Source organism: Sprattus sprattus (genome assembly GCF_963457725.1).
Source record: "Sprattus sprattus genome assembly, chromosome: 13".
NCBI classification, from domain to species: Eukaryota; Metazoa; Chordata; class Actinopteri; order Clupeiformes; family Clupeidae; genus Sprattus; species Sprattus sprattus.
The window spans coordinates 10,071,025-10,096,024 of NC_137911.1; the positions used below are offsets into that span (position 1 = coordinate 10,071,025).

General features: G+C 48.1%; 2 protein-coding genes across 5 annotated transcripts in view; both read left to right on the plus strand.

Moving 5' to 3' along the window:
- The window catches only part of ralgapa1 (Ral GTPase activating protein catalytic subunit alpha 1), a 74,974-nt gene that overhangs the window by 16,643 nt on the left and 33,331 nt on the right, over nt 1-25,000 (plus strand). For 2 of the 4 annotated variants that reach the window (XM_080850568.1, XM_080850569.1), the window contains exons 11-33: nt 645-809; nt 1,123-1,254; nt 1,550-1,698; nt 1,858-1,981; nt 2,452-2,689; nt 3,034-3,195; nt 5,297-5,428; nt 6,830-7,042; nt 10,608-10,753; nt 11,702-11,915; nt 12,150-12,323; nt 12,547-12,699; nt 12,939-13,132; nt 13,576-13,674; nt 13,863-14,018; nt 14,400-14,528; nt 14,923-15,048; nt 16,199-16,257; nt 18,156-18,264; nt 20,380-20,490; nt 21,169-21,237; nt 21,556-21,690; nt 22,953-23,136. In XM_080850568.1, the coding sequence (XP_080706694.1) occupies nt 645-809; nt 1,123-1,254; nt 1,550-1,698; nt 1,858-1,981; nt 2,452-2,689; nt 3,034-3,195; nt 5,297-5,428; nt 6,830-7,042; nt 10,608-10,753; nt 11,702-11,915; nt 12,150-12,323; nt 12,547-12,699; nt 12,939-13,132; nt 13,576-13,674; nt 13,863-14,018; nt 14,400-14,528; nt 14,923-15,048; nt 16,199-16,257; nt 18,156-18,264; nt 20,380-20,490; nt 21,169-21,237; nt 21,556-21,690; nt 22,953-23,136 (3,373 nt within the window). The remainder of the gene's footprint in view (nt 1-644; nt 810-1,122; nt 1,255-1,549; nt 1,699-1,857; nt 1,982-2,451; nt 2,690-3,033; nt 3,196-5,296; nt 5,429-6,829; nt 7,043-10,607; nt 10,754-11,701; nt 11,916-12,149; nt 12,324-12,546; nt 12,700-12,938; nt 13,133-13,575; nt 13,675-13,862; nt 14,019-14,399; nt 14,529-14,922; nt 15,049-16,198; nt 16,258-18,155; nt 18,265-20,379; nt 20,491-21,168; nt 21,238-21,555; nt 21,691-22,952; nt 23,137-25,000) is intronic. The other 2 variants (XM_080850571.1, XM_080850570.1) reach the window with 1 other exon arrangement.
- On the plus strand, nt 7,981-9,050 carry LOC308374679 (uncharacterized protein). The gene has a single exon (XM_080850572.1). It carries the CDS (start codon nt 8,062-8,064, stop codon nt 8,803-8,805), a length of 744 nt encoding a protein of 247 aa, XP_080706698.1. The 5' UTR covers nt 7,981-8,061; the 3' UTR covers nt 8,806-9,050.

Consider the following 25,000-nt stretch of genomic DNA (forward strand, 5'->3'; position numbering starts at 1 on the left):
ATTTTACCTCCATAGACTGTTTAAGGAACTCTACCACTCAATAGGAAGTATTTTTAATGTGGAATAACACATTAACTACTCATTGGCCTTTTGTTAAGTGTTCTGTTGATGGATAACTGTTTTTACTCATGATAGATTGCACCACATTGGTAAACCTGTTCCACTAATGGAATGAGATGACCTGTGCTGTTGGCTGCGAAGCATTTATACTGATACCACTATCGGGTATGGGGCAATACTGTGCTCATATTCTCATACTTTCTCCAACACCACGCACCCATACCACTGTTTTTTTTGGCCAGAAAGGTTTATATTTGTTTGGTAGGAAATAGCCTCCTGACAACCAGAGCACATATAATGAAAATCGTAATTATTGGAGATTGTTATTTTTATTATCACGCACACTCATACGCACACAAACGCCTATGCACGCACACACATACGCGTATGCACGCACACACACACACACACACACACACACACACACACACACACACACACACACTCACACTCACTCATTCCTAATATATATCTGACTAACCATCTTCTCTGTCTGTAAAGATGAATCTTCTGTGCTGTATTTTCTCACGATGGAGATGTGCTGCTGATCTTTGCATTGTGATGCGGTGTGACGTGCTCCGCAGGCCTTCCTGTTGCCCATGTGCGAGGCTGCAGCCATGCGCAAGGTGGTGCGCGTCTACCAGGAGTGGATCGCCCTGGAGGACAAGCCTGTGTTCATGAGGGAGCTGGAGGACGAACATCGGCCTCTAATGAACTCCGCCAGCAACGGCTCAGACAAGGACGAGGAGGTGCGGACACCAGGGCAAAAGCCAGTAGGGCAGGAGGTGGAGAGGGGTGGAGATGACTTCACGCTGTTTGCGTGTTTTTTCACTGAATGTCAAATTGATCCTGTGTTATGTTTGAACTGCCAGTAGAATTTGTTTGGAATATATTGGAAGTTGGAAGATAATGTCATAATATATATATATATATATATATAAATAATAATAATAATACATTTTATTTATAGGGCGCCTTTCAAGAAACCCAAGGTCGCTATATATACTTATATATTTTATATTTATATTTTTTACATTTTATATGTGTGTATGTATGTTGTAGGAGAGGGGGCCGAAGGGGTCTGGTCACAGTAGGACTTCGAGCTGGTGCAGGAACCAGGGCAGAGGAGGTAACAGCTGTGAGGGCGAAGGGCTGGAGGTCAGCGTCCAAGCTGGTGTGCAGGCCACACTTCAGGTACACACACACACATACACACACACACACACACACACACACACACACACACACTCACACATACACCCCCCCCACACACACACACCCCCCACACACACACACGCACCCACACCCCCACACCCCCTCACCCACACCCCCACACTCACACTCACACTCACACTCACACTCACACTCACACTCACACTCACACTCACACTCACACACACACACACACACACACACACACACTCACTGCTATGCTAAATGATTTCCCCCATCTTTCTTACTCCCTCCTTCCTTCTCTCCTCTCTCTCAGGTGTTCATCACCAACTCCTCCAACGTGTTCCTGCTGGAGCCAGCGAACGAGCTGAAGATGTTGCTGGAGGAGCATGTTGACATGTGCAAGCGCGTGCTCAACATCTACCGCAGCCTGGTCATGCACGAGACCATGGACCAGAAGACATGGTAATGCAGCACACAGAAATAATAATGGAATAGAATAATGTCATACCCTATGAAGTTACTGACATTGATAACATGTTCATACATGACGAATAATGTGCTTAAAATCTGATTTTTTTTTTCTCTATACCCCTCTCTCTCTCTTCACTGTTTGGCTCACAGGGAGCAGATCTTATTGGTGTTGCTACGGGTAACTGAGTGTGTGATGAAGAGATCCCCCTCTTCCACAGCCTCCAGCAGGAGGAGCCCCACCCTCTCTGGCCGGCTAGCGGGGGCCATCTTCCAGGTGTCCTTTCACCACTTACTCTTAACTCCCAACTCCTCTCTACATCAAGCTTTCTTAACTCCATCAGACCAACAGTGCAGGCAATGCTGAGGCCGTTGGCTGAAATCCTGCCAGGAGAATACTCCCTGTAAAAGCATATAGAGGTGTCATTAAGCACACTCCCATGGATATTATTAAGAGAGACAACAGACAAGCAGACTCACTTAAATCATAATGGCCTTTGGTCTTGAGCCATAACAATAAACATTTGAATGTCATCTTTTTTTTAAAATGCAGTAATGCTCAAATAACTAGTCTAGAAACACCAGTAAAGCAATCATCAGTCAAGTAGACCCTTTTTATTCTAAAGCCTGCTCTACTGGTAAGTTGTATAATTTTTATGAGCCTGGCGGTGTAGCATTGCCATCACTGTAATCTAGATGTAAGTTTGTAGAACATGCAAGTAACTCCTGTTTAAATCGGTGTCGCAGACTCTGATTGTGGCGTGGATCAAAGGGAACCTGAACGTGTACATCTCGCGGGAGCTGTGGGACGACCTGCTGGCCGTGCTCTCCTCGCTCACCTGCTGGGAGGAGCTGGTCACCGAGTGGTCCCTCACCATGGAGACACTCACCAAGGTGCTGGCTCGCCACCTGTACAGCCTGGACCTCAACGAGCTGCCCCTGGACAAGCTCAGCGAGCAGAAGCAGAAGAAGCACAAGGGCAAAGGTCAGGGAGGATCCAGGGCATGATGGGAATTGTGGGATTTTGTGGTTAGGGAATCTCAAATGGCCTGATGTGTGCATGCAGTGCATTTTAGAATTGGTGAAGTTTTTTTTTTTACAACTACTTTACAGCTTATCATAATGGATCAAATTTTAATAAACTTTAGACATAATGATGCATGATTATGAAACAGTTATTAATAATGTAGTAGTTTGAGTTTTGTGGAGACTGGAGACTTGCAAAAAACTGGAACCTTAAAATATCTGCTTAATTGTTTCTCGTATTTCACAAAATTCTCAACACTGTGTATTCTGCCTTCTTTCTTCCTCGGATTCTTCCTCCTCCAGGTGGCGCCAACGAGGGCCACAAGATGGTTGTAGATCGCTCCTTCTCTAAGGGCTGGAGTCGCGACCAGCCGGGCCAGGCAGCCATGCGCCAGCGCAGTGCCACCACGGCTGGCTCACCTGGCATCGAGAAAGCCCGCAGCATCGTGCGCCAGAAGACCGTGGGTGAGTGTCGGAGCACCTTCACTGCACATGCCCCAAACACCCAGCACCTCTCACAGCCTTGCGCAAGGCTTTACTGGTGTTTCTCTCTGGGACTAGCTCTAGGTGCTAGTTCCACTCTAGTTCTATGATGTGGATATATATATATCTGTGTGCTTTAATGCAGTGGTTCTCAGTTCTGCTCTTGGTTCCTCCTCTGGTCTGCATATTCTCCTACTCTACAAAATCACTGAATTGGTCAGTTGCTGTCATGATCAGCAAATCAAGAGAATGAATTACAGCACTAATGACTCTGGCCGTAATCAGGTGTGTGTGGAGCAGGGGTGGATAGCAGGTATGCTGGGCAGATAGGGCTCCAGGAACAGGATTCAGAACCCCTGCTATAATGGAATGAATATGTTATTTAGCGAATAGTTCAGATTCTCTTTTGTCAGTGAGTTTATTTAATGTTTTTTCTTTCAGTCCGTGTTAATTTTTAAGTTCTTAATAAACAGGGCTAATGAGTTATTTAGTTGATTTCCACTGAGAATCCTGTTCATTTGTATGAAGAGGTGTTGGCTTCAAAGCTGCAAAGTCATCTTTTTAAGTTTCAAAGTGTTTTTACAAGCCAGCCTCCTGATAGAACTGCAATTAAATGGTAACTGTAAGAATTTTCCACCCTGGTTCTGAGGAGCCGGGCTTCTTACAGACCCTCTTTCCCGTTGACCGTTGGTCATTTTAGTTTGGGCTTTTGGTCACTGTGAGAAACCAATGGCACGTAATGTAGCTTTGCTGCCTTCCCACCTCTACAGCAGTAGAGCGCCGCTCGGAGAGTGCCTTGTGCATAACATGCCTTTCTGCTGTCGGGGTCAGACTAGCCTCTCTTGCTATGTTTTGATGCAGATGTTTCTGTTGGAGGGGAATGTTTCAAAATAGCTTTTTGCCACAAGTGTTGCACTCATCGACATAGAAGTTCAACTGCAAATGGATAAATGCAGTTAATTGTGATGAAAATGTGTTGCTAATCGGATAATGAATATAGCAATACAAGTTTTCAGCTCTTCTTGTGAACATTCAAATTGGCAGAGATATTGACAGTATTCTGTTGTTCTTTTTTTTAACAAACAGACCAGCAACTTGGCCCGATATACTGCTGCCATAAGGGAGCGCAATAAGAGCGTTGGTTGTTTTAATGAGATCCCGATAGTCTTTTTAGCGCAACCTGATATTGAACGCGTCTTCGCAGATTTACCTAATGAGGGTGATTTACAAGATTTTAACTTCACAACATTTGAACTGATCATCTGGATGGAAACAAAGCTGCTGTACTTAAGAGTAAATACTGTACTTAGATAAGCATTCAGGGATGGGAGCCATTGGTTTGAAAAGGTATAGTGTGTGCCAGCCTCTAAAGGATGACCTCCCGGTCAGTCTGTGCAAAGAGGCCTTAGAGAACAACACTATATTGTCTAGATATGCAATCCCATCAAGTAGATGGTTAATTATCTATTTATGCCATAATCAAGTTAGGCAGTGCTGTTTTGGCATGAATGCGGACAGTAACTTTTCCTTGTTGACAAAACCAACAAAAAGATTGTATTGTGTGTGCACTTGATATGTTTTGAATGAAGTAAGTAAGTAAGTAAGAATAAAGTCTGCACTGTTGTCCTGCACACACTGTACCCCTCTCGGAATAAACTCCCTGATGCCCTGGTCTGTGCTCACCATGGAAACCAGTCAGCTGGTAGCGGATTGGACAATCCCATCACCGAGCCTCCACTCCTCTCCCGCTACCTTGCGTCCTTTTCTAACAGTCACTGCTGTCTGCGTAGACCTCACTCTCCTCCTTTTTTCCTTTCCCTCCTTCTCTGACTCACTCTCTCTCTCACTCACTCCCCACCCACCCTCCCTCTCTCACTCCTCCACCCTTGTCCCTACTCCTCTTTTACTTCACTCTGCCTTGTCCTTGCCTTCTCTCTCTCGCTCTTTGCCTGTCCCTTTTGTCTCTCCATCCGTCTTGCCCTTTCTCCACCTCCCTCTGCCTTCCTTCCATCTACATCCCTCTCTTTGTCTCTCTCTCTCTCTCTCTCTGTCTCTGTCTCTCTCTCTGTGGCTATGGCTGTAGCCCTGCGGAGCTGCTCCACGGGCGACAGCTTGTCTCTTATCCGCAGCGCTAAAAGTGCTCCTGTCCTGATCCATCCTGTCCACCCTCTCCTGCCTGACTCTGTCCTCACCCCCCTAGCAGACGAGCTGTCAGGTAGAGCCGCCTCCTCTGCTGCCTGTCTCTGCACCTCTGCAACCCACCCGATACCTCCCGCCTGCTGCCCCAAGTGTGTGTGTGTGTGTGTGTGTGTGTGTGTGTGTGTGTGTGTGTGTGTCAATGCTTGCACTCTTCCCCTAATTTAAACTTTCTGACTGTGTGTTGCACTTTCTTATGTTGTCAGTGTACCTAAATGTGTGTTTCAGTCACTTCACCTCTATGGTCTGTGTGTGTGAGTGAGAGAGATATGCACGTCTCAGTATCTGTCCTTCCATTTAATTGCTCACCATTTCCTCGAAATGTTCTTACTACCAGTCCACAGCCGTGCATTGTGTGTGTGTGTGTGTGTGTGTGTGTGTGTGCGCATTGTGTCTTGCACGTGTTTGTGTGTGTGTGTGTGTGTGTGTGTGTGTGTCTCTCTGCCTGCAGTAATGTGACTGTCTTCCCGTCTGGGCGTCCTTCTCCGTCTCCCATTCTAAGGCCTCTTCACCAAACGCATCTCTCTCAACATGAAGAGTTTCCAAGTTGTGCTCCATTAAGCCTCTCTGGCTCTATACTCATAACCCATGATTGCAATCACACACGTGTGTGTACATTGTGTTGTGTCAGAGACGACCGATAGCCCTCAGTCACATTGCACAGTTATGAAACAGCTGCTTCTCAGGGAAGTGGTTCATTTTAGTTTTAAACTATCGTTGCCATCAGTGTGTCGATGCATTTCTTCTTTCCAACTGCACTGGTTGAGAGTCGGAATGTTATCTGCTTATCTTCTTGTAGCTGATTGGTGTTGAAGCATGTGTTTGCTGCATATGCACGTGACTGCACTGGGATCAGCGTTATTGAAGCTCTTATGACTGGTTTGAATCACTATTAGCTGCATGTGACTGCACTGGGTACAGCGTTATTGAAGCTCTTATGACTGGTTTGAATCACTATTAGCTGCATGTGACTGCACTGGGATCAGCGGTATTGAAGCTCTTATGATGGGTTTGAATCACTATTAGCTGGCTGTTTGGCTGAGCTCCCTGACCCAGGCCCCCTCTGGGAGATATTGACAGAAGCATACAGAGTGGGATATCGCTGAACCTTGTATTCAATCCAGATTTCACCCATTTTGTATTTTAGAACTGCTGTGTTCATTTAAAACCTGACTTATCTCTAACAGTGTACATATATGTGTTTCTCTCTCTCTCTCCCTCTTTCTCTCTGTCCCTGTCTGTATGTGGATGAGGATATTCCTATCATTGTGTGTGGGTGTTGCTGTGTGTTCCTGTCTGTATATCTGTGTCTTTTTCTATTTGTTTGTGTATGTGTCTGTATATTTTTGGGTATGTCTCTGTCTCGTCTCTTTCTTGTCTCGTCTCGTCTCGTCTCGTCTCGTCTCGTCTCATTTCTCAGATATGGAGGAGCCTCCGTTGGCCCCACGCGGGCCTCGTCTTCGCCACAGCTCCCAGAGTGAGGAGGCAGCACCGGCGTCCCTCTGCTCCGAGGTGTTCGGTGCGCCCGGCGACACCGACCTGACCCCTCCAGGCACCGGTGCTCTCCCACCCCTCCCCCGCAGCTCCAGTGCCTCAGACGTCATGGAGCCCTTCATCACAGAGCGCGCCAAAGGTGCCTGCCCTGACCCCTCAAACTGCCCCCCGCACACCCCCTCCGCCACCACCACTGCCACTACCACCCCTGGGGGCGCTGTTGCTACAATAACAGCGGCTGCCACTGCCGCCTCCCAGCCACTAAGCTCGGGGGGCGAGCCGACCCCCCTGCAGCCCCACCCCCCGCCCACCTCCTCTTCCCCCCACCACCACCACCTCCCCCCACTCTCCTGCACCCCCCCGTTCTCACTGGCTGCTGCTGGCGGCGTCGTCGGGGGCGACGTCTACAATAGCAGTAGTGGTGCTAGCAGCAGAGTGCCCTCGCTGGATGCTGCAGAGCGGCACAGCATCTACGAGCAGCTCTGCCACCCTGCCCCGTCCTCCGCCCCGCCCTCCCTCCTCACCTGCGATCCCCTCGCTGCCCCAGAGCAGGCCCAATGCATTGTGGGAGATGTAGGCGGAGAGGATGACCTCATGAGCTCACTCAGGGAGTACTTCAGCCAGAGAGGGGAAGATGGGTTGGCAGGGGAGGGATTCCTGTTCAGGGACAGCACTGAGGAGGCAGGGCCAGAGAGGGGGATAGAGGGAGGAGGGATGGAGAGAGGGATAGCGGTGGGAGAGAGAGAGAGATTGAGGCAGGAGGAGAGGAAAGCCAGAGGGAGCGCCAGCTCAGCTGGGGAGGACGAGGGCGGAGACGCCCCTGAGCGCAGCTTCTACGAGTGCTTGGAGCACTGCGACTGGACACTGGCTTCCAGTGCCACCAGGGGGTGCTGTAACCCAGTGGCCCAGCAGAGTAGTCAGAGCAGAGCCCTAGAGGAGGAGGAAGAGGAGGAGGAGCAGCAGCAGGAGGAGGAAGATGAGGAGGAGGAGGAGGAGGAAGAGGAGAGCAAGGAGGGGACCAGGAGGGAGGCCTCCCTGCAGAGACAGAACGCCACCGAAGCGGAGGGGGAGCCCATCACACAGCAACCGCCCTCACACCCTCACACACACACGCATCCCACACAACACCACTCACTCCACCTGCTCCGGCTGGCCAGGATGGGCCCCAAGAAGCGGGCCCGAGGAGGCCCAGGAGCAGGTGGAGAGGGTGGAGGAGGAGCAGGTAGTGGTGGTAGTAGTGGAGGAGCTGGAAGTGGGGTGCACGTCAGCTTCCGACCGTCCACCGAATCAGTGCTGTTCCACAACCCCCTAGATCCCAAAGAGGCCTACTGGAAAACACGTCTGAGACGCCTCAGCCATTTCAGTCACAACAACAGCAGCAGCAGTAACTCCTCCGGGACCACAGGGGGCGCCACTCAGGTCTCGGGCGAGGGTCCCGCGGCGGAAGGAGGCGGAGGTGTTGGCGGTCCTAGACGCGGTAGGTTGGGCCGCTCCGCCCTCCGACCCCGCGGCTTACGCTCACGCTCGCAGGAGGCCGGCTCCGTCTGCAGTCCCTCGCGCCACCATCAACACCACCATGGGGCGCTGGGCGGAGTGTACAAGTCCGTCGTCCATGCCCTCTCCCATAAACCCAAGGGCCATGCGTCCCCTCAGCGCCACGCGGTGGCCAAAGCGCAGCCTACAGACGCGCCCCTGAGGGAGCTGTACACTCACGTTATGGGCTATTTTGGAAGGAAGCCCCCAGGTGAGGCACAAGGAGCTCAAGGAGTCCCTCCGCACCCGCTGCACCACAGAAAACAAGCAACTGTGGAGCCAAAATGCCGTCCGATTTTCCTCCTGTCATTTTTTTTTCCTGCCTTGTGTTTTTCTTTTTTCTTCTTTTTTTTTAATAACAGGTTTTGAGGTTTTTTTTTCATGGCTGAATGCGGATTGACTTGAAGCTTTTTTTGTTGTGTTTGTTTACTCATTTTTTTGTATTTCTTTTGGAAAACAACAAACAACAGCAACGTGTAAAAGAACCCGGAGTTGCGACGGGCCTTCTGTCCTGGGACGGCTGCCATCTTCCTCCCCTCCTGCTCCTCTTCCTCCTCCGGCTTCTGGGATTTTAATCTCTGCTCCCTCTCCCTCCTTCCCTGGATGCTGCATGCGACCTCATGCCTGCCTCCCCCAGCCCTTCCTCTGTCTCTCTCTGATACACACACATTCCCACACACACACACACTCCCACAGGTTCATAAGACCTGCACAATATGGTACATCTGCAACAGTAGGCAGACCAAGCACTCAACTACACATACTCAGTACCCAAGAGTGTTCTTTCTTCCAACCTAAAATGTCTTCATTACCTCTGATATGCTCATTCAGAGGAAACATTATTATATTTTGTGGCTTGTTATGCTGAATGTTGAAGTGGTATACACATGCAATGAACGACCAGTAGAGGGCAGCAGAGGCTCTCACATGTATTTTCCCATTTGCAATAACAGATTGGGCAAAATAGTCTAAAACCGTGAAGGGATCAGCTCACTGTGTTTTAGTTTCACTGGAACATGTTCTTTAAACATAACATGCATTAAAACTCCTGTCTGACAGCAATGGCAGTTGTGGTCAGAGCTACCCTGAAAAGGCCTGCAGTCATAACCCCCTTTAATTAGAAATGTTGCTTCACTGATCATTAAGGTCCAGCCTAAATGGCACCTAGCAGTGTCCAGACTAACATGGCTGGGAGCAGAGACAGAGTGGACCGCATGGAGGGGGCGCTGGGTGGGGAAGGATGCCTGGGCCTGCTCCTCTAACAGTCTGTGTGGTGACTGGCTGCAGTGACCTCGAATGGACAATCACCTCTAACTTTGCTCCTCTGTGTCTCGTGCTTTTGTGATTTGGACTAGCCTGGCCTACGCAGCTGCCCCCCCCTCTCTAACACCCCTCTACACACACACACCCCCGTCAGACACCGGAGCACGGCGGCCAAGCGGTGCCGTTACCGTGCGGTGTTGGGCCTGGGGACACCGCCACTGGTCGATCTGTTTTCTCATGCTCCCTCTCTCTCTCTCTCTCTCGCTCTCTCTCTCTCTCTCTCTCTCTCTCTGTCTCTCTCCATATCGCTCTGTTTTGGGGAACTGCATGATGCGAGAGTAACGTTAGCCCCTGCATCGCTTGTGTGGTTAAAATCAGTTATACAGTCTGCTGACTTTTATTATTTTGCAACATTATTTCTTTAAATTAACATTTTTTTACTGTTACATTTTGCATGCATCTTAGATTATTTGCTTACTTTCAGCTTTGGAATTATAATTATTTAGCTGTAATTTTTTAAACTGTTTGACACCCAACACGTTTACAAGGGTATCACTAGTTTGCAGCATAATTATAATAGCTTGTATTATTCAAATAGCTTAGCTGCTAACTTCACAACATTAAAGGTACAGTATGAAGTGTTTTGTTGTCCCAAATATAAAACAATCCTGACCTACCATGATGATTTATTTTTTGATTTATAATCAGAAGGGAATTTTTCTACAGCAAAGCTTACATAATGTACCTTTAAGTAATGAAAGTAATTCTATTAAAGTAGGCTAAGTGTAACACAAGCTTTTAAAGCACAATTTTGCCTGTGTATATTGATTGCTGAAATGAATGTGGGCTTATTCTCATTTTGTGCTTTGTGTGTGTGTATGTGTGTATATTTGTGTGTCGGCCCACAGTCAACAAGGAGGATCTGCCTCCGAAGATGCGTCCGGTGTCGAGTGACGCAGGCAACAGCAACCCCAACTTCAGTGACCTGATGGATGAGTTCATCCAGGAGCGCCTGCGAGCGCCACGGGGCAACTCTGTGAGTCCGCCTGAGCAGGTACGTGCAGAGTGACACACACACACACACCTGCTCCCACACACACATACACACACACACATATGTTTTACGTGTGAACACAATTTACATTTTCTAATTCCATTTGTAAGATCCTCTTAAGGAAACTAACCTTTCTCACTTTGTCCTTTTTATTCACTGTATTAGTTACATACACTCTCACACACATCTCTCTCTCTTTTGCTCTCTCTCCCGCTCTCTCTCTGCTTTATCATTAAATAAAGCCCTCTCTCCTTTCCTATCTGTTTGCCAGTAGGGCTTTTTGTTTCATTTACGCTGCACCTGTTAAGCTTACACACACAGTACACACACACACACTCAGTACACACACACACACACACACACACACACACACACACAGTACACACACACACACAGTACACACACACACACACACACACAGTACACACACACACACAGTACACACACACACACACACACACAGTACACACACACTCAGTACACACACACACACACACACACACAGTACACACACACACACACACACACACACAGTACACACACACACACACACACACACACAGTACACACACACACACACACACACACACACACACACAGTACACACACACACACACACAGTACACACACACACACACACACACAGTACACACACACACACACACACACTCAGTACACACACACACTCAGTACACACACACACACACACACACAGTACACACACAGTACACACACACACACACACACACACACACACACACACACACAGTACACACACACACACACACACACACACACACAGTACACACACACACACACACACACTCAGTACACACACACACACACAGTACACACACACACTCAGTACACACACACACACACACACACACACAGTACACACACACACACACACAGACAGTAATGGCCTCTCTCCCTCTCCCTCGGCAGGGCATGACTCGGCGTGGCAGTAGCCCTGGCAGCCTGGAGATTCCCAAAGACCTGCCAGAGCTGCTGACGCGGCAGGGCGCCACGCGGCCGGCCGACGACCCCGGCGTGCCCTCTGAGTGGACCTCGCCCGCCAGTGCCAGCGGGAGTGACCTCATCAGCTCCGACAGCCAATCAGACTCCTTCAATGCCTTTCAGTATGACGGCAAGTTTGACAGTAAGTTGGCCTGGCATAGTAACTATGAGGAAGGCTTCATTTTCAGTTTTAACCCCCAACGGCACACTTTGCAGAGCACGCTATTGACTTTGAGGTTACCAAGTGGGATTAATTACATTTAAAGAAAATGTTATAAAAACAGATAAATTAATAAATAAATGTAAATGACTTGTCACTTAAATGAATCACATAAAAAATCAATCCCATCAAATGAAATTCAAGTCTGTGTGTCAGATTTCAGCTTTGCGCCGGACGGTGCGGGCGGCTCCCTGGACAGAGACAGTCTGGGCGGTGGTCCTCAGACAGCCGAGGAGCAGGAGCAGGACCTGGCCAGCCTCACCACCCTGCACATCGACTCGGACACCAGCAGCCAGCAGGGCCTCTCCGCCGATACGGTCACCATCACAGGTCAGTGCCACACACACACACACACACACACACACACACACACACACACCAATGAAAAACGTCAGGAAGTTATTTTGGAAGTTATTTTGTCTAAATGCGATCACAAGCATTAAATGCAAGTCACACATCAACTTTTAATGTTTGCTACTATGCTCTTAAGATCCATGTTGAGTCGAGTCCTGGTTGCTCTAAGCGAGGTGTGTGTGTGTTTGTGTGTGTCCAGGCTCAGAGAGCGCCTCTCCCATGCACTCCCTGGGGGGCTCCCGTTCCCAGACCCCCTCCCCAGCCACTCTCAGGGCGGAGCACAGCGGGCACAAGGACCTGCAGCTGGACGAGAAACTCCACCACTCCGTGCTGCAGACTCCAGATGACCTCGGTAACGCACACACACGCACTCAAGCAGACGCAGACGCAGACACGTATTAAGTTGACCTTGAGTTCACATTGACCCGAAATAAAAAGCACAGGGAAGATGTGGTATATATATCGAACTGATGACACTCCATCCATTACCCCTCCGTCCTCACTCTGTCTTGGTCTTCCTCCCTTCCCCTGTTACACTCTCCCTCCCTCTCTCTCTCTCTCTCTCTCTCTCTCTCTCTCTCTCTCTATCAGACACGAGTGAGTTCCCTAACGAGGACTGCAGCGTGATGGCCGGCGGCTCTCTTACCGGCTGGCACGCCGACGTCGCCACGGTGATGTGGAGGCGGATGCTGGGCATCCTGGGCGACGTGAACACCATCAAAGACCCCGAGATCCACGCCCAGGTGTTCGACTACCTGTGTGAGCTGTGGCAGAACCTCGCCAAGGTGAGCTCTCCTGCAACAAGGCACTAACAACATCACAGGTCACGGGTTCGACGCTTACTGGGAGCACACGTGCTAATATGAATCATTTTAATTTGGAGTGAATGAAAGAGGAAGCAGTAGTAATAGTAATAATAATAAAACTTTATTTATATAGCACCTATTTATAATGCAGCTGAAAGTGCTTTAAAGTACCACCAGATGTTAGATGATGTTAACCTGAAGCACACACATCATTACCTTAGCTGCCATAAACTGATGGAGATCGGTATGTGCATGCAGTATGTGCGGTTCAATTGAAGTGAATAATGGTACAATATTTAATCTGTCCTGTTGGCTTTGGATAAACCCTGGGGGCCCTGGGTGTCACTGGCTGTAGGCCCTCTGTGCTAAGCTGCTGCGTGGTTAGTGACCTGCTGCTTGTGTGTTGGCTCGTTTCTCTCCAGATCAGAGACAACTTGGGCATCTCCCTCGACAACCAGTCATCCCCTCCTCCGCCAGACCTGATCCCGCCACTCCGCATCCTGACGCCGTGGCTTTTCAAGGTGAGCTCATCTAGTCTAAACATCCCAACATGTGTTTGAACATTCATAGATATATGCCTGTCACTGTAGCAAATCCATCTGTGTTTTCATATGTGTCTTTTTATAAAAAGTGTGTGTGTGTGTGGGCTCATGTAAATGTGTGTGTGTGGGTGTGTGGTCTCATGTAAATGTGTGTGTGCTCTGTGCAGGCAACTATGCTCACTGAGCGCTACAAGCAGGGCAAGCTGCACGCCTACAAGCTCATCTGCAAGATCATGAAGAGGAGGCAGGACGTGTCGCCCAACTCCGACTTCCTCACACACTTCTACAACATCATGCACTGCGGCCTGCTGCATGTCGACCAGGTGTGTGTGTGTGTGTGTGTGTGTGTGTGTGTGTGTGCACGTGTGTGTCTGTGTACCTGAAGACCTCAGGATAAATGTATGTTATGTATGCAGTGTGCTCTTAAAGCGCTTAAATATATAATGCTATAGAATCAGTACACTGACCTACAGCACCTATTTCCAATAGTTATTACTGACAATATAGTTAGTTTTATCAGTCAACATAACCATTGCCTGGATGCTCTCTCTCTCTCTCTCTCTCTCCATCTTTCTCTCCTTCTATCTCTTTCTATCTCTCTCCATCTCTCTCTCTCTCTCTCTCCATCTCTCTCTCCTTCTATCTCTTTCTCTCTCTCTCTCTCTCTCTCTCTCTCTCTCTCTCTCTCTCTCTCTCTCTCTCAGGACATAGTGAACACCATCATAAAGCACTGCTCACCACGCTTCTTCTCCATCGGCCTCCCCGGGGCCACCATGCTCACACTGGACTTCATCGTGGCCGCCAGCAGAGTCACTTCCTGCTCCTCACTCAATGTAAGACACACACACACACACACACACACACACACAAACATCTTAGACACCATTTACTGATGTCACTCAATATAAGACAAACAGACACACACACACATGCGGGCACGTGCGTCTTAGACAGAGTTTACTGATGTCACGTAATGCGCTTCCAGCTCAAACACGTTTTAGACCGTGTTTACTGTTGTTACCCAGCTTCACTCAAGGGGAAATGATAAAACCTTGGTGTTTCAGTGTGACATTTTCTTCTCGCACTCTGGGATATTTATTTTTTTCATACTCTCTTTATTTTCATTCTCTCTCTCACTCACACACACACACACACACACACACACACACATTCTCTCTCTCCTTTCCCAACCTCCCTCCATCATCTCTCTGTCCTTGTCTCTGTCAGGCTCCTCGTGTGGAGGCTCAGATTCTGCTGGGCTCTCTGGTGTGTTTCCCTAACCTGTACGAGGAGCTGCCTGCCCTGCACCCCACCACCGCCGACATGGTCATGACCAAGTTCAGGGACGTCAAGGTACAACACCCCCCCCCCCCCCCCCCCCCACAAGCTTTTGTAGCACTGATGCGTAGCCTAACATCATGTTGATGGTTACCTTGGGGATGTAAGTAAATAACATCAGTTCATACCTATGTGGGCGTGTTCACTCCCTGGAAGCGTGGAGTACACACCGCCGTCCGCCTGCCACCCCTGCACTGCTAACGAGCACCGGGCCGCCCTCTAATGAACTAATGGTGCTGTGTGTATGCTGGGACGCGTGCTCTCTCTCTCTCTCATTCCATCTCTCTCTTTCTCCTTCCATCTCTCTCTCTCTTTCCATGTCTCTATCTCTCTCTCTCCTTCCATCTCTCTCTCTCCTTCCATCTCTCTCTCTCTTTCCATCTCTCTCTCTTTCCATCTCTCTCTCTCTCTCTCTCTCTCTCTCTCTCTCTCTCTCTCCCACCATGTGGGCGCCCGCGCTGTGTGGCGGTGGTCAGTCAGCCTCTTGCTGTGCCGTCCCTGGGCGAGGGCTAAGTACCTGATGCCATGCACCTCAGCGTCCCCCCACTGGGACACGGTGGCATCCCCTAATCAGAGGCCTGGGCCTGCATGAATACAGCGTGGTTAATGCAGATACTGTGTGTGGGTGTGTGGGTGTGTGGGTGGGTGTGGTTCTAGTGTCCATTTAGATGTTTGTGTGTGTGTGTGTGTGTGTGTGTGTGTGTGTGTGTTAGTGCTTGGTGTGTGTGTGTGTGTGTGTGTGTGTGTTTGTGTGTGGGTGTGTGTGTGTTTCTAGTGTCCATTTAGATGTTTGTGTGTCTGTGTGTGTGTGTTTATTAGTGCTTGGGCTGTGTGTGTGTGTGTATGTGTGTGTGTGTGTGTGTGTGTGTATGCGCTTGTTAGAGAGGGAGGGAGAGACTTGTTTGTGTCCAGAGGTGGGTTAAACTGGCTTTCAAAATGGAGTGTCATTGGACCATCAGACTTCGACTAGATGAGCAGATCACATGTTCATTCATCTCAGTGGTTTTAGTTGCAGGCGGTACAGTCTGCTCGGGGTGTGTGGGGATTTGAACTGAAAGGTCACTTTGTAACTCTAACCTTTCTCTTCTTTCTCCCTCTCTCCCTCTCTCTCTCTTCTCTCTCTCTTTTCTCCCTCTCTCTCTCTCTCTCTCCCTCCCACCCACAGGAGCATATCATTAAACACATTCTAAACTCTGCCAAAGATGAACCCTCCGCCCCTGCCAGGTAGTACACACACACACACAGACACACACACACAGACACACACACACAGACACACACACACAGACACACACACACAGACACACACACACAGACACAGACACACACACACACACACACACACACACACACACACACACACACACACACACACACACTTTTCTTCACCATGTTTTATATTTAAGGTGTTAATGACCCATATCCAGCCTCTTATTGTCTCTTTGGACAATAATTGTCTCCCTGATCCGTAGTCCCAGAAAGCTCTGTCTGACCTGTAGATTAAGTGGTGGTGCTGCTGCTGCTGATCATTATGGTAATGCTGATGACAGCAGTGGAGGCCCCCCTAAGCGCTGGTCAAGCTGGGGAACTGGGGTGTCGGGTGGTGGAACGTGAGCGTCGGGGCGAGGATGAGGTTTTTGGGGAGACCGGTGGGGGGGAGAGGGGACAGGGATTGAGTGACCTGTCTGCACACGCAGCCAGACGGAGACAGATTAGGGGCCCAGTGCGGAGGAGAAGGGTAATGTTAATCCACACGCTCTGCAGGCTTAGGGTTGGGGTGGAGGCCAGAGGGGTGTTTGTGGGTGTAGGGGGGGGGGGGGGGGGGTGCGCTGAATGTTCAAACCAGTCTATTAGAATGACACCTACACACAAACACACACACACACACACACATAGACATAAACATTAAAACATCTAAGACAGTGTTTTGATAACGTTTTTTTTGTCTGCATTTTCAAAAAGATTCACATCCAGCTCTTATTTGCATCCACACAGAAATGTAAAAACGAGTGAAAACACTTGCTAACTAGCACATTTATTGCAAAACCTATGCTGTTAATTATAGCCAGCAACTTAATACGATTATTATCAAAGCAGTGATACTACAAGATGAGATTAACCTACACACTTTTCAGCGTCTGCTAAATGTTAACAGAAATTCCCAAGTAAAGTGAACCTTCCTGGCTCAAAGTTTCTAGCCTATAGCATCACTTTATATCAAACAAACACAGAAAAGGCTTTGGCTGCCGTTGATGCATCTGACAATCAAATAAAGATGTTTTTATGTATTGCCATTGAGGACGTGGCATAGGCTTTGGAGGGTGGCGCTAAGCTTGAAGCTTCACAGAGAAGAAAAGTTGATTAGATAAAGTTAAGGTCATAATCATTTTCAAAAAGCTTTGTATTCCCCTGTCCGCACGGTGATGTTAAGGCTGTGTTTTCAGAAGTCTTCATTCTGGAACCCTTTTTCAAAATATGTGATTTCATTGTTGTGTGGGCGCAAGGCCAAAATGCAGCAGAACCTATCTCTTTTTACCTTTGTTGTGTGGACATCCTTTTAGTTACTGTTGTGTTGTGGTTGAGTGGAAAGGTCATGACCCCTTGGGGGTGGATCTTTAAAAGGTCAGGAGGGCGCCTGTGGTAATAGACTCTCAGCCGTGGCTGAAGTAAAACTCACATGCAGCCATGCAAATCCCTGACATGCTGTCATTTTTTTCTTAATCCCTTGCCATTGATTCTCTTAAGATAAATCTGTACATTTATGTGTCTGGGGGTCCATGTATATTTGAACAAGTGCAATCCTTATCTAAGGTGGCGCTAGTATCAAAAGTTCAACTCTACTGCTGAATACAGTATACTTCATCTGTATTCAGATTCAAAAGTGTCTTCATTGTGTGCTAGTTAAACACAAGCAATGTCAAGCAATTTACATTGTAAATAATAAGCATGTTTAGGGGGTTGAGTAAGCACATCAACTAATAATAGAGTGATGCAGCGATGTATTATCTATGGCCTTTATAAGGTGTCTTCAATGCTGTAGTGCAGTGCAAGTCACTGGATGGATACAAAAAATCCATCTAATTTTGTGTGTGTGTGTGTGTGTGTGTGTGTCTGTCTGTCAGGTGTGTGGCGCTCTGCAGCCTGGGCATCTGGCTGTGTGAGGAGTTGGTCAACGGCACGCGGCACCCGCAGATCAAAGAGGCCCTCAATGTCATTTGTGTCACTCTCAAGGTAACGGCATCACTGTTGAATCAGACAGGAGATTTCCTAAATGTGTTTGCCATTCAAATTGTTTAAATGTTATGCCATAACACCCCCTCAACCCCACCCCACCCCACGTTAACATGCTTACATGGTACAATACACTCTCCGCTTATGTATTGAGCATCCGTGTCGTCCTCTGGACAGTCATTTTACTTGACTTTTTTTGTTGTTTGTGTTTTTTTTGTCCAGTGACATAATTTAGCTTTACATTTTTACATCTTTAGTGTAGCATTCTCCTATCTTCAGCATGCAGATGCTTCAAGCTGTCCAGTTTTCCCATTTCAGCTTGGCTGTTAGCGAGCACGAATGTTCTGTACGGGTTAGCGCACGGACCTCTGTCACACTTCTTCTGTCACTGTGCCACGGAACGAACCCACGGAGTCTGTTATCACGCGCCAGAACATTGTGCTGCTTGTACGAGTGTGTAAAAGGCGCCATGCCTCTGTGTTTATTGGATGTAGCGAGCGGAGCAGCTAGCCGACGGCTGCTAGAGCAAGCGGCTGAGGCGCTAGCGCGGAGGCCGGACTGAGGCGCACTGTCCAGGCCCCCTAGTGCTTCTGTTCCTCTTTCCCCCCTTTCCAACCCTCCAAGCCTGAGCGCTGTTTACTGGCACTACTCAAGAGAGCCGCTCATCCAGAAGAAGCTTACTAACACCCCTGCACACCAATACAACCTCCAACACCCCTCCAAACACACACACACACACACACACACATACGCTCACGCACACAGTCGCCCACACACACACAGTCGCCCACGCACACACAGTCGCACAGGCACACACACACACACACACACAGACACACACACACACACACACAGACACACACACACACACATATCCCCTTCAGTGAACCAAAAACCCCTGCTAAATCTGGACTGTCAACATGTTTGGCTTCCACGCCTCGCTCAGACAGCAGGCTAATCCACTGAAGAATGCACGCTCCAGCGACTTCAAGGAATTATTATATTTCTGTCTAAAAAAATGGCAAGGGGGGGACCTGGATCTGTAGCCATCCCACCCCCCCCCCCCCACATACACACACACACACACAATCTCACACACACTCAATCTCACACACACACACACACACACACACACACAATCTCACCACACACACACACACACACACACACACACACACACACACACACACACAACCCCCCCTGGTTGAGTGAATGGTGGCGGGGTCCAGCGGACTGGGCTGCGCGGGCTGCCTGCTGCTCCAGCCTCCATTGTTGTGCAGCAGCTCCTCTGGTCTCATCTGTGTGGCAGGCAGCAGTAGCAGCAGCCGCAGGGAGCCAAGGGCAGAGACGGGAGCCCAGAGGATGGAGGAACGGAGGGGGGAAGACACGAGGGGGTCTACATCCAGAATTCTCTCATTCTCTTTCACTCTCACACAAGCGCTCTCTCTTTTCTTTCCCTCTGTTTTCTCTCAGTCTGTATCCCTCTCTCTCTGTCTCTCTCACCCTCTTTCAGTATGTTGCTATATCTTCTCACTATTTTCTCTTTCTGTCTCTCATTATCTTTTTCACTCCTCTCCCTGTTCTTCCCTTGTTCTCTCTTTCTCTCGTTCTCTTTTTCTCCCTTCTCCCTGTCCATCCGTTGTTCTCTCTTCCCCCCTCTCCCTTTCTCCTCATCTCTCCTGGCTCCTGTACTGCCAGTTTATTCCCTCTTTCACCTTCTAGCTTTTCTTCATTGTATCCATGTTTTGCTCTGTCCCTCTTTCCATGCTGTTTCTCCTTTCTTTGAGAGCAGGGGTCGGTTGTGAGTGTGGGGGGGTCGTGGGGGTGTGTGTATCAGGGCCTGTTCCAGTCAGCAGAATTAGGCCTGGAAAAAGGCTCATCCTCATCTAATCCTTATCACAGATCAAGACACACTGACACAATGTGCTGTTTGTCTCTCCCCTGTGGTGCTGGCACCCACACCACCACACAGCATACTGTACACATGCTGGACACACACACACACACACACACACACACACACACATTAATTCTCTCCCCCCCCCCCCCCCCCCCCCCAGCCAGTTTGCAAAAACAGATGTCTTAAAGCCTTGACATTGTGTGTGTGTTTTCCAGTTCCCAAATAAAACCGTGGCCCTGGTTGCTTCAGATATTCTGCACCTGCTCATCAACTATGTGGATCATCTGCAGAAATTCCCCCCCGACACCCCAAAGAAAATAGTTGAGGTCAGTAAAACGACGGAGAGGTGAATGTATCTCGTGTAATGTAAACGTATAAACCACAAAAACCTTGAGAACTGAGTTTAATGACGAACAAACATGAATGCAGATGTATAATAGAGATACAGTGCCTTGCATAAGTATTCACCCCCTTGGATGTTTTACCCTTTTATTGCTTTTATAAATCAGTCATGGTCAATATAAGTTGGCTTTTTGGACAAATAAATTCACAAAAAAGCCTTCTTTAATGTCAAAGTGAAAACAGATTTCTACACAGTTATGTAAATTAAATAAAAAATATGTAATGAAAATAAGTGATTGCATAAGTATTCACCCCCTTTATATAGACTGACCTAATTCAACAGAGGTCCAGCCAATTGGTGCTAGAAGTCTCACAATTAGTGAAATGGGGATCAGTGTGCAGTAAATGTGTCTCAAGTGATTGTAGTATAACACCTGTGTCTGGAAGGTCCATTCACTGGTCAGTATTCAGTAATCAGTATTCCTGGCTATTGTTAACCTGACCATGAAAACATCCAAGGGGGTGAATACTTATGCAAGGTACTGTACGTGTGGAAATACGTATGTTGTATGTTGTATGTTATACTACAACCTTTGTCCTTCAGCAGGAGTTAAAGAGGCAACTGTAAATGTGTAAGATGAGAATGTGTGTGTCTGTTGCAGATCCTCATAGCCACCATCACCTACCTGCTCCCTACCACGGAGTCCTCACCCCACGAGCTAGACAAGAGGGTATGCGCACACACAGACACAGAACATACATGTGTACACAGACATGCATACGAATACTTTCTTTCTCCCTCTTCCACTCTTTCTCACTCTCTCTCACACACACACACACACACACACTATACTAGACATACTTTAAATATTTAGTTTTCAGGCTGTTTCTTACTGATGATCAGGGTCAGATCCATGTGCCGTTCATCGTGCCATTCGTCATGCCCGTCTGCCTGTCTGTCCCCTGTGTGTGTGTGAGTGTGTGTGTGTGTGTGTGTGTGTGTGTGTGTGTGTGTGTGTGTGTGTGTGTGTGTGTGTGTGTGTGTGTAGCTGGTGGTGTCCCTGCTGCTATGCCTGCTAGACTGGGTGATGGCGCTGCCCCCCAAGACCCTCCTGCAGCCCATCCAGACCCTCACACCGGACAAGGACCCCGGAGAGAAGTCCGTCCTCAGCTGCATCTATAAGGTACACCGGCCTTAGACTCAGGACTTCGTCTGCGGTAGGATTGCAGGCTGAAAAGACACGCAAACAATAGTTCACACTCCCACCGGGATTAATCATTGTTATTTAGTTCTTGTTTTTTACTCTGCTGTGCTTGAAGAGCATACACACACACACACACACACACACATCTCCCACATGTGCGCACACACGCCTATCCTCCTTTGCACACATATGCACTCAGACAGATTTGTTTAGTCCTCATGGTGTCCTGTTCGATCGTGTCCATTGCAGCGTTTCCATCAGCCAAGCCCAGAGAAACACTAACTGGCGTAGCTTTGTGTGCGTTTGTTCTCATCACCTGCGCTAAGGTCTGAATATGAATGCCCTCCACTAACCTCCTTGTGTCCCCGCTGATGCGTCTGTCCATTAACTATGCTATGTCTTTGTCTTTGAGGACGGAGTCTGCATCTCGTCCACTTTACCGCCCCCCCCCCCCCCCCCCCCACCCTATCCTCCACAAAGCAGCCATCTCCAATTAGTCCCCTCTTAGCCATTCACAGTCGCCATAGCGACACTGTCTTCAATGGGCAGATAATTGGATCATGAGTATATGTATTTTTGAGTCATTACCATTTTTTACACAGTGTTCCTGCCAAACAGTAGAGGTGACAGACCTCTCTCTTTCCTGCTCAGTCTTTTACCAGTTCTTGCTTTCCTCTCTTCTCCCCACTCTCCTTTTCTTTACCTCCTCTCTTCTCCATCTCACCATCTACTAGTATTATCTACTACCTTGTTATTCATCTCCCTCTATTGTTTTGCTTTTTTTCCCTCCTTCCTTTCTTCGCTTTTACTTTCACTCCATCTCTCTTATTTCAATTGTTCTGCTCCCACCCCTTCCTTTGCACGCTTGTTGTAAACAGGTGATAAAAAGTGTTCATTGGTATTTTAATTTTGTGTTGAATTTTTTTTAAGGGTTTTAAAGGTAGAATCTGCAATTCTAAGCTCATACGCTTTTAGTCAAAATCAGCAAATTGATCCTCACAGTCCTTTTAGCTGGCCTGTGGATGAACTGGGGTTCAGACACAGTCCTGCACTGTAAATGGGAAACAAAGTGGCTCAGAACAAGCCATAAACAGTCCCAGCCAATCAACACAGTACTTCAGGAGTACAGAAGGGAAGGGTCTAATTTGTTTGGCTGTTAGGCACAAATATCAACGATCTGTCACTGAAACCAAATCACTGACTGCATCTCTCTCTCTCTCTCTCTCTCGCTCTCTCTCCAGGTTCTGCACGGGTGTGTGTACGGGGCGCAGAGCTTCAGTAACCCTCGCTATTTCCCCATCAACCTGTCTGACCTCAGTAGCCCCGACTACGACCCCTTCCTGCTGCTGGAGAGCTTGAAGGAGCCCGAGCCCCTGCACTCGCCCGACTCGGAGCGCTCGTCCAAGATGCAGCCCGTCGCTGAGGGTACGGCTCACCTGCACAGCCAGACATTAGAATGTACAGTGCCACTTGTAAGTATGTGAACCCCTTGAGCACGAGTTTTCTGTTGTTGATTTTTAATTTTTTTCATCACCAATTTTCCATAGATGAATTGTCAGGTTTATGTTTATCATTTGCATGTACTTGTTTAGAGGGAATTGTTTGAGTAGCCAAACAGCTACATGAAACACGGAATTAGTGTATTTTCAAAAGTAAGTGAACCCCCAGCTGAATTGGTAAAGTCAAGCAGGTAACAGATTCGGTGAAACATATTTGGGTGCTTAATTAGTCAATTAAGCAAACCAATCAACCGAGACGTCCTTAGGAAAAGGGTTGGGCAACACAGATTAAAAGAGAGAGTAAACCAACCAAACTACTGCAGTGCCAAGGTGTACCCACACAGATCAACAATGCCGAGAGGAAACGAGATATCCGAGAACATCAGGAATGGAGTTGATTGGTTTGCTTAATTGACTAATTAAGCACCCAAATATGTTTCACCGAATCTGTTACCTGCTTGACTTTACCAATGCAGCTGGGGGTTCACTTACTTTTGAAAATACACTAATTCCATGTTTCATGTAGTTTTTTGGCTACTCAAACAATTCCCTCTAAACAAGTACATGCAAATGATAAACATAAACCTGACAATTCATCTATGGAAAATTGGTGATGAAAAAAATTAAAAATCATGGTAAAACAACAGAAAAAGTGCTCAAGGGGTTCACATACTTTCAAGTTGCCCTGTATATACGTGGATTCAATACATTATATATATATATAGAAATGACCACTACATAAGTAAATTGTGACTGTCCCATTTAAGAGCTGTGTGTGTGTGTGTGTGTGTGTGTGTGTGTGTGTGTGTGTGTGTGTGTGTGTGTGTGTGTGTGTGTGTGTGTGTGTGTGTGTGTTTAGTTTAGAGTGTTGAGTGGTTAACAGGGTCTGTGTGGTGGAGTGTGTGGGTTTAGACTGCTGAGTGGTTATTAGGGTGTGTGTGTGTCTGTGTGTGTGTGTGTGTTTTAGTTTAGAGGATTCAGAGTGGTTATCAGGGTCTGTGTTCTGGTCCTGTGCTTTAGCCTCACTTCCGCTCGCCCTAATCTCTCTCTTCCACATCGCTCCTCTGGCAACCACCCGCAGGAGAAACACACAATGCTGCGGCAATAAGCGCAACACTGGCCTTAGCTGGCCCTCTCTTTTTTTCTCTCTTTTTCTCTCTTCCCCTCTTTTGGCGGCTGTTTTCTTTCCATCCCTGTGGCTGTTTAAGGGTATTAATGTAGTCTCCCCCTTTCTCCCAGTGTGTGTGTGTGTTTGAACATGCACGCGCACACACACATACACACGCACATATTCCTCCCCTCCCCTCCCGCAAACGCACACACACACACACGTGTGCAAATATACATGCTTATACATGTTCTTTCCTTTCAACACACATGTACTGTTTACCCTGTAGCTCACACTCACACACACACACACACACACACACACACACACACACACACACACACACACACACTTCTCCCGACCAGTGTAGAAAGTGGGTAATTATGGCAGGTTTGTGTGAGGCATGCTTCTTGCCTGGCCTGACGAGACAGCAGGCGACTCCATTGCGCTTTCATTTAGCTGCTTATCGAGGCCTCCAGGCCAGCAGGGGGGCCGCTGAGCCCACGTGTCACATTGCAGCGCTCTGCCAGGTCTCCCATTGATCAGACCCTCAAATTCCTCAATTTTACAGAGTGTGTGTGTGTGTGTGTGTGTGTGTGTGTGTGTGTGTGTGTGTGTGTAAGACAGACTTGTGCCTGAGCTGGTGGTGGAGTCTCAAATAGGTTGAAGTGGAGGGAATGCT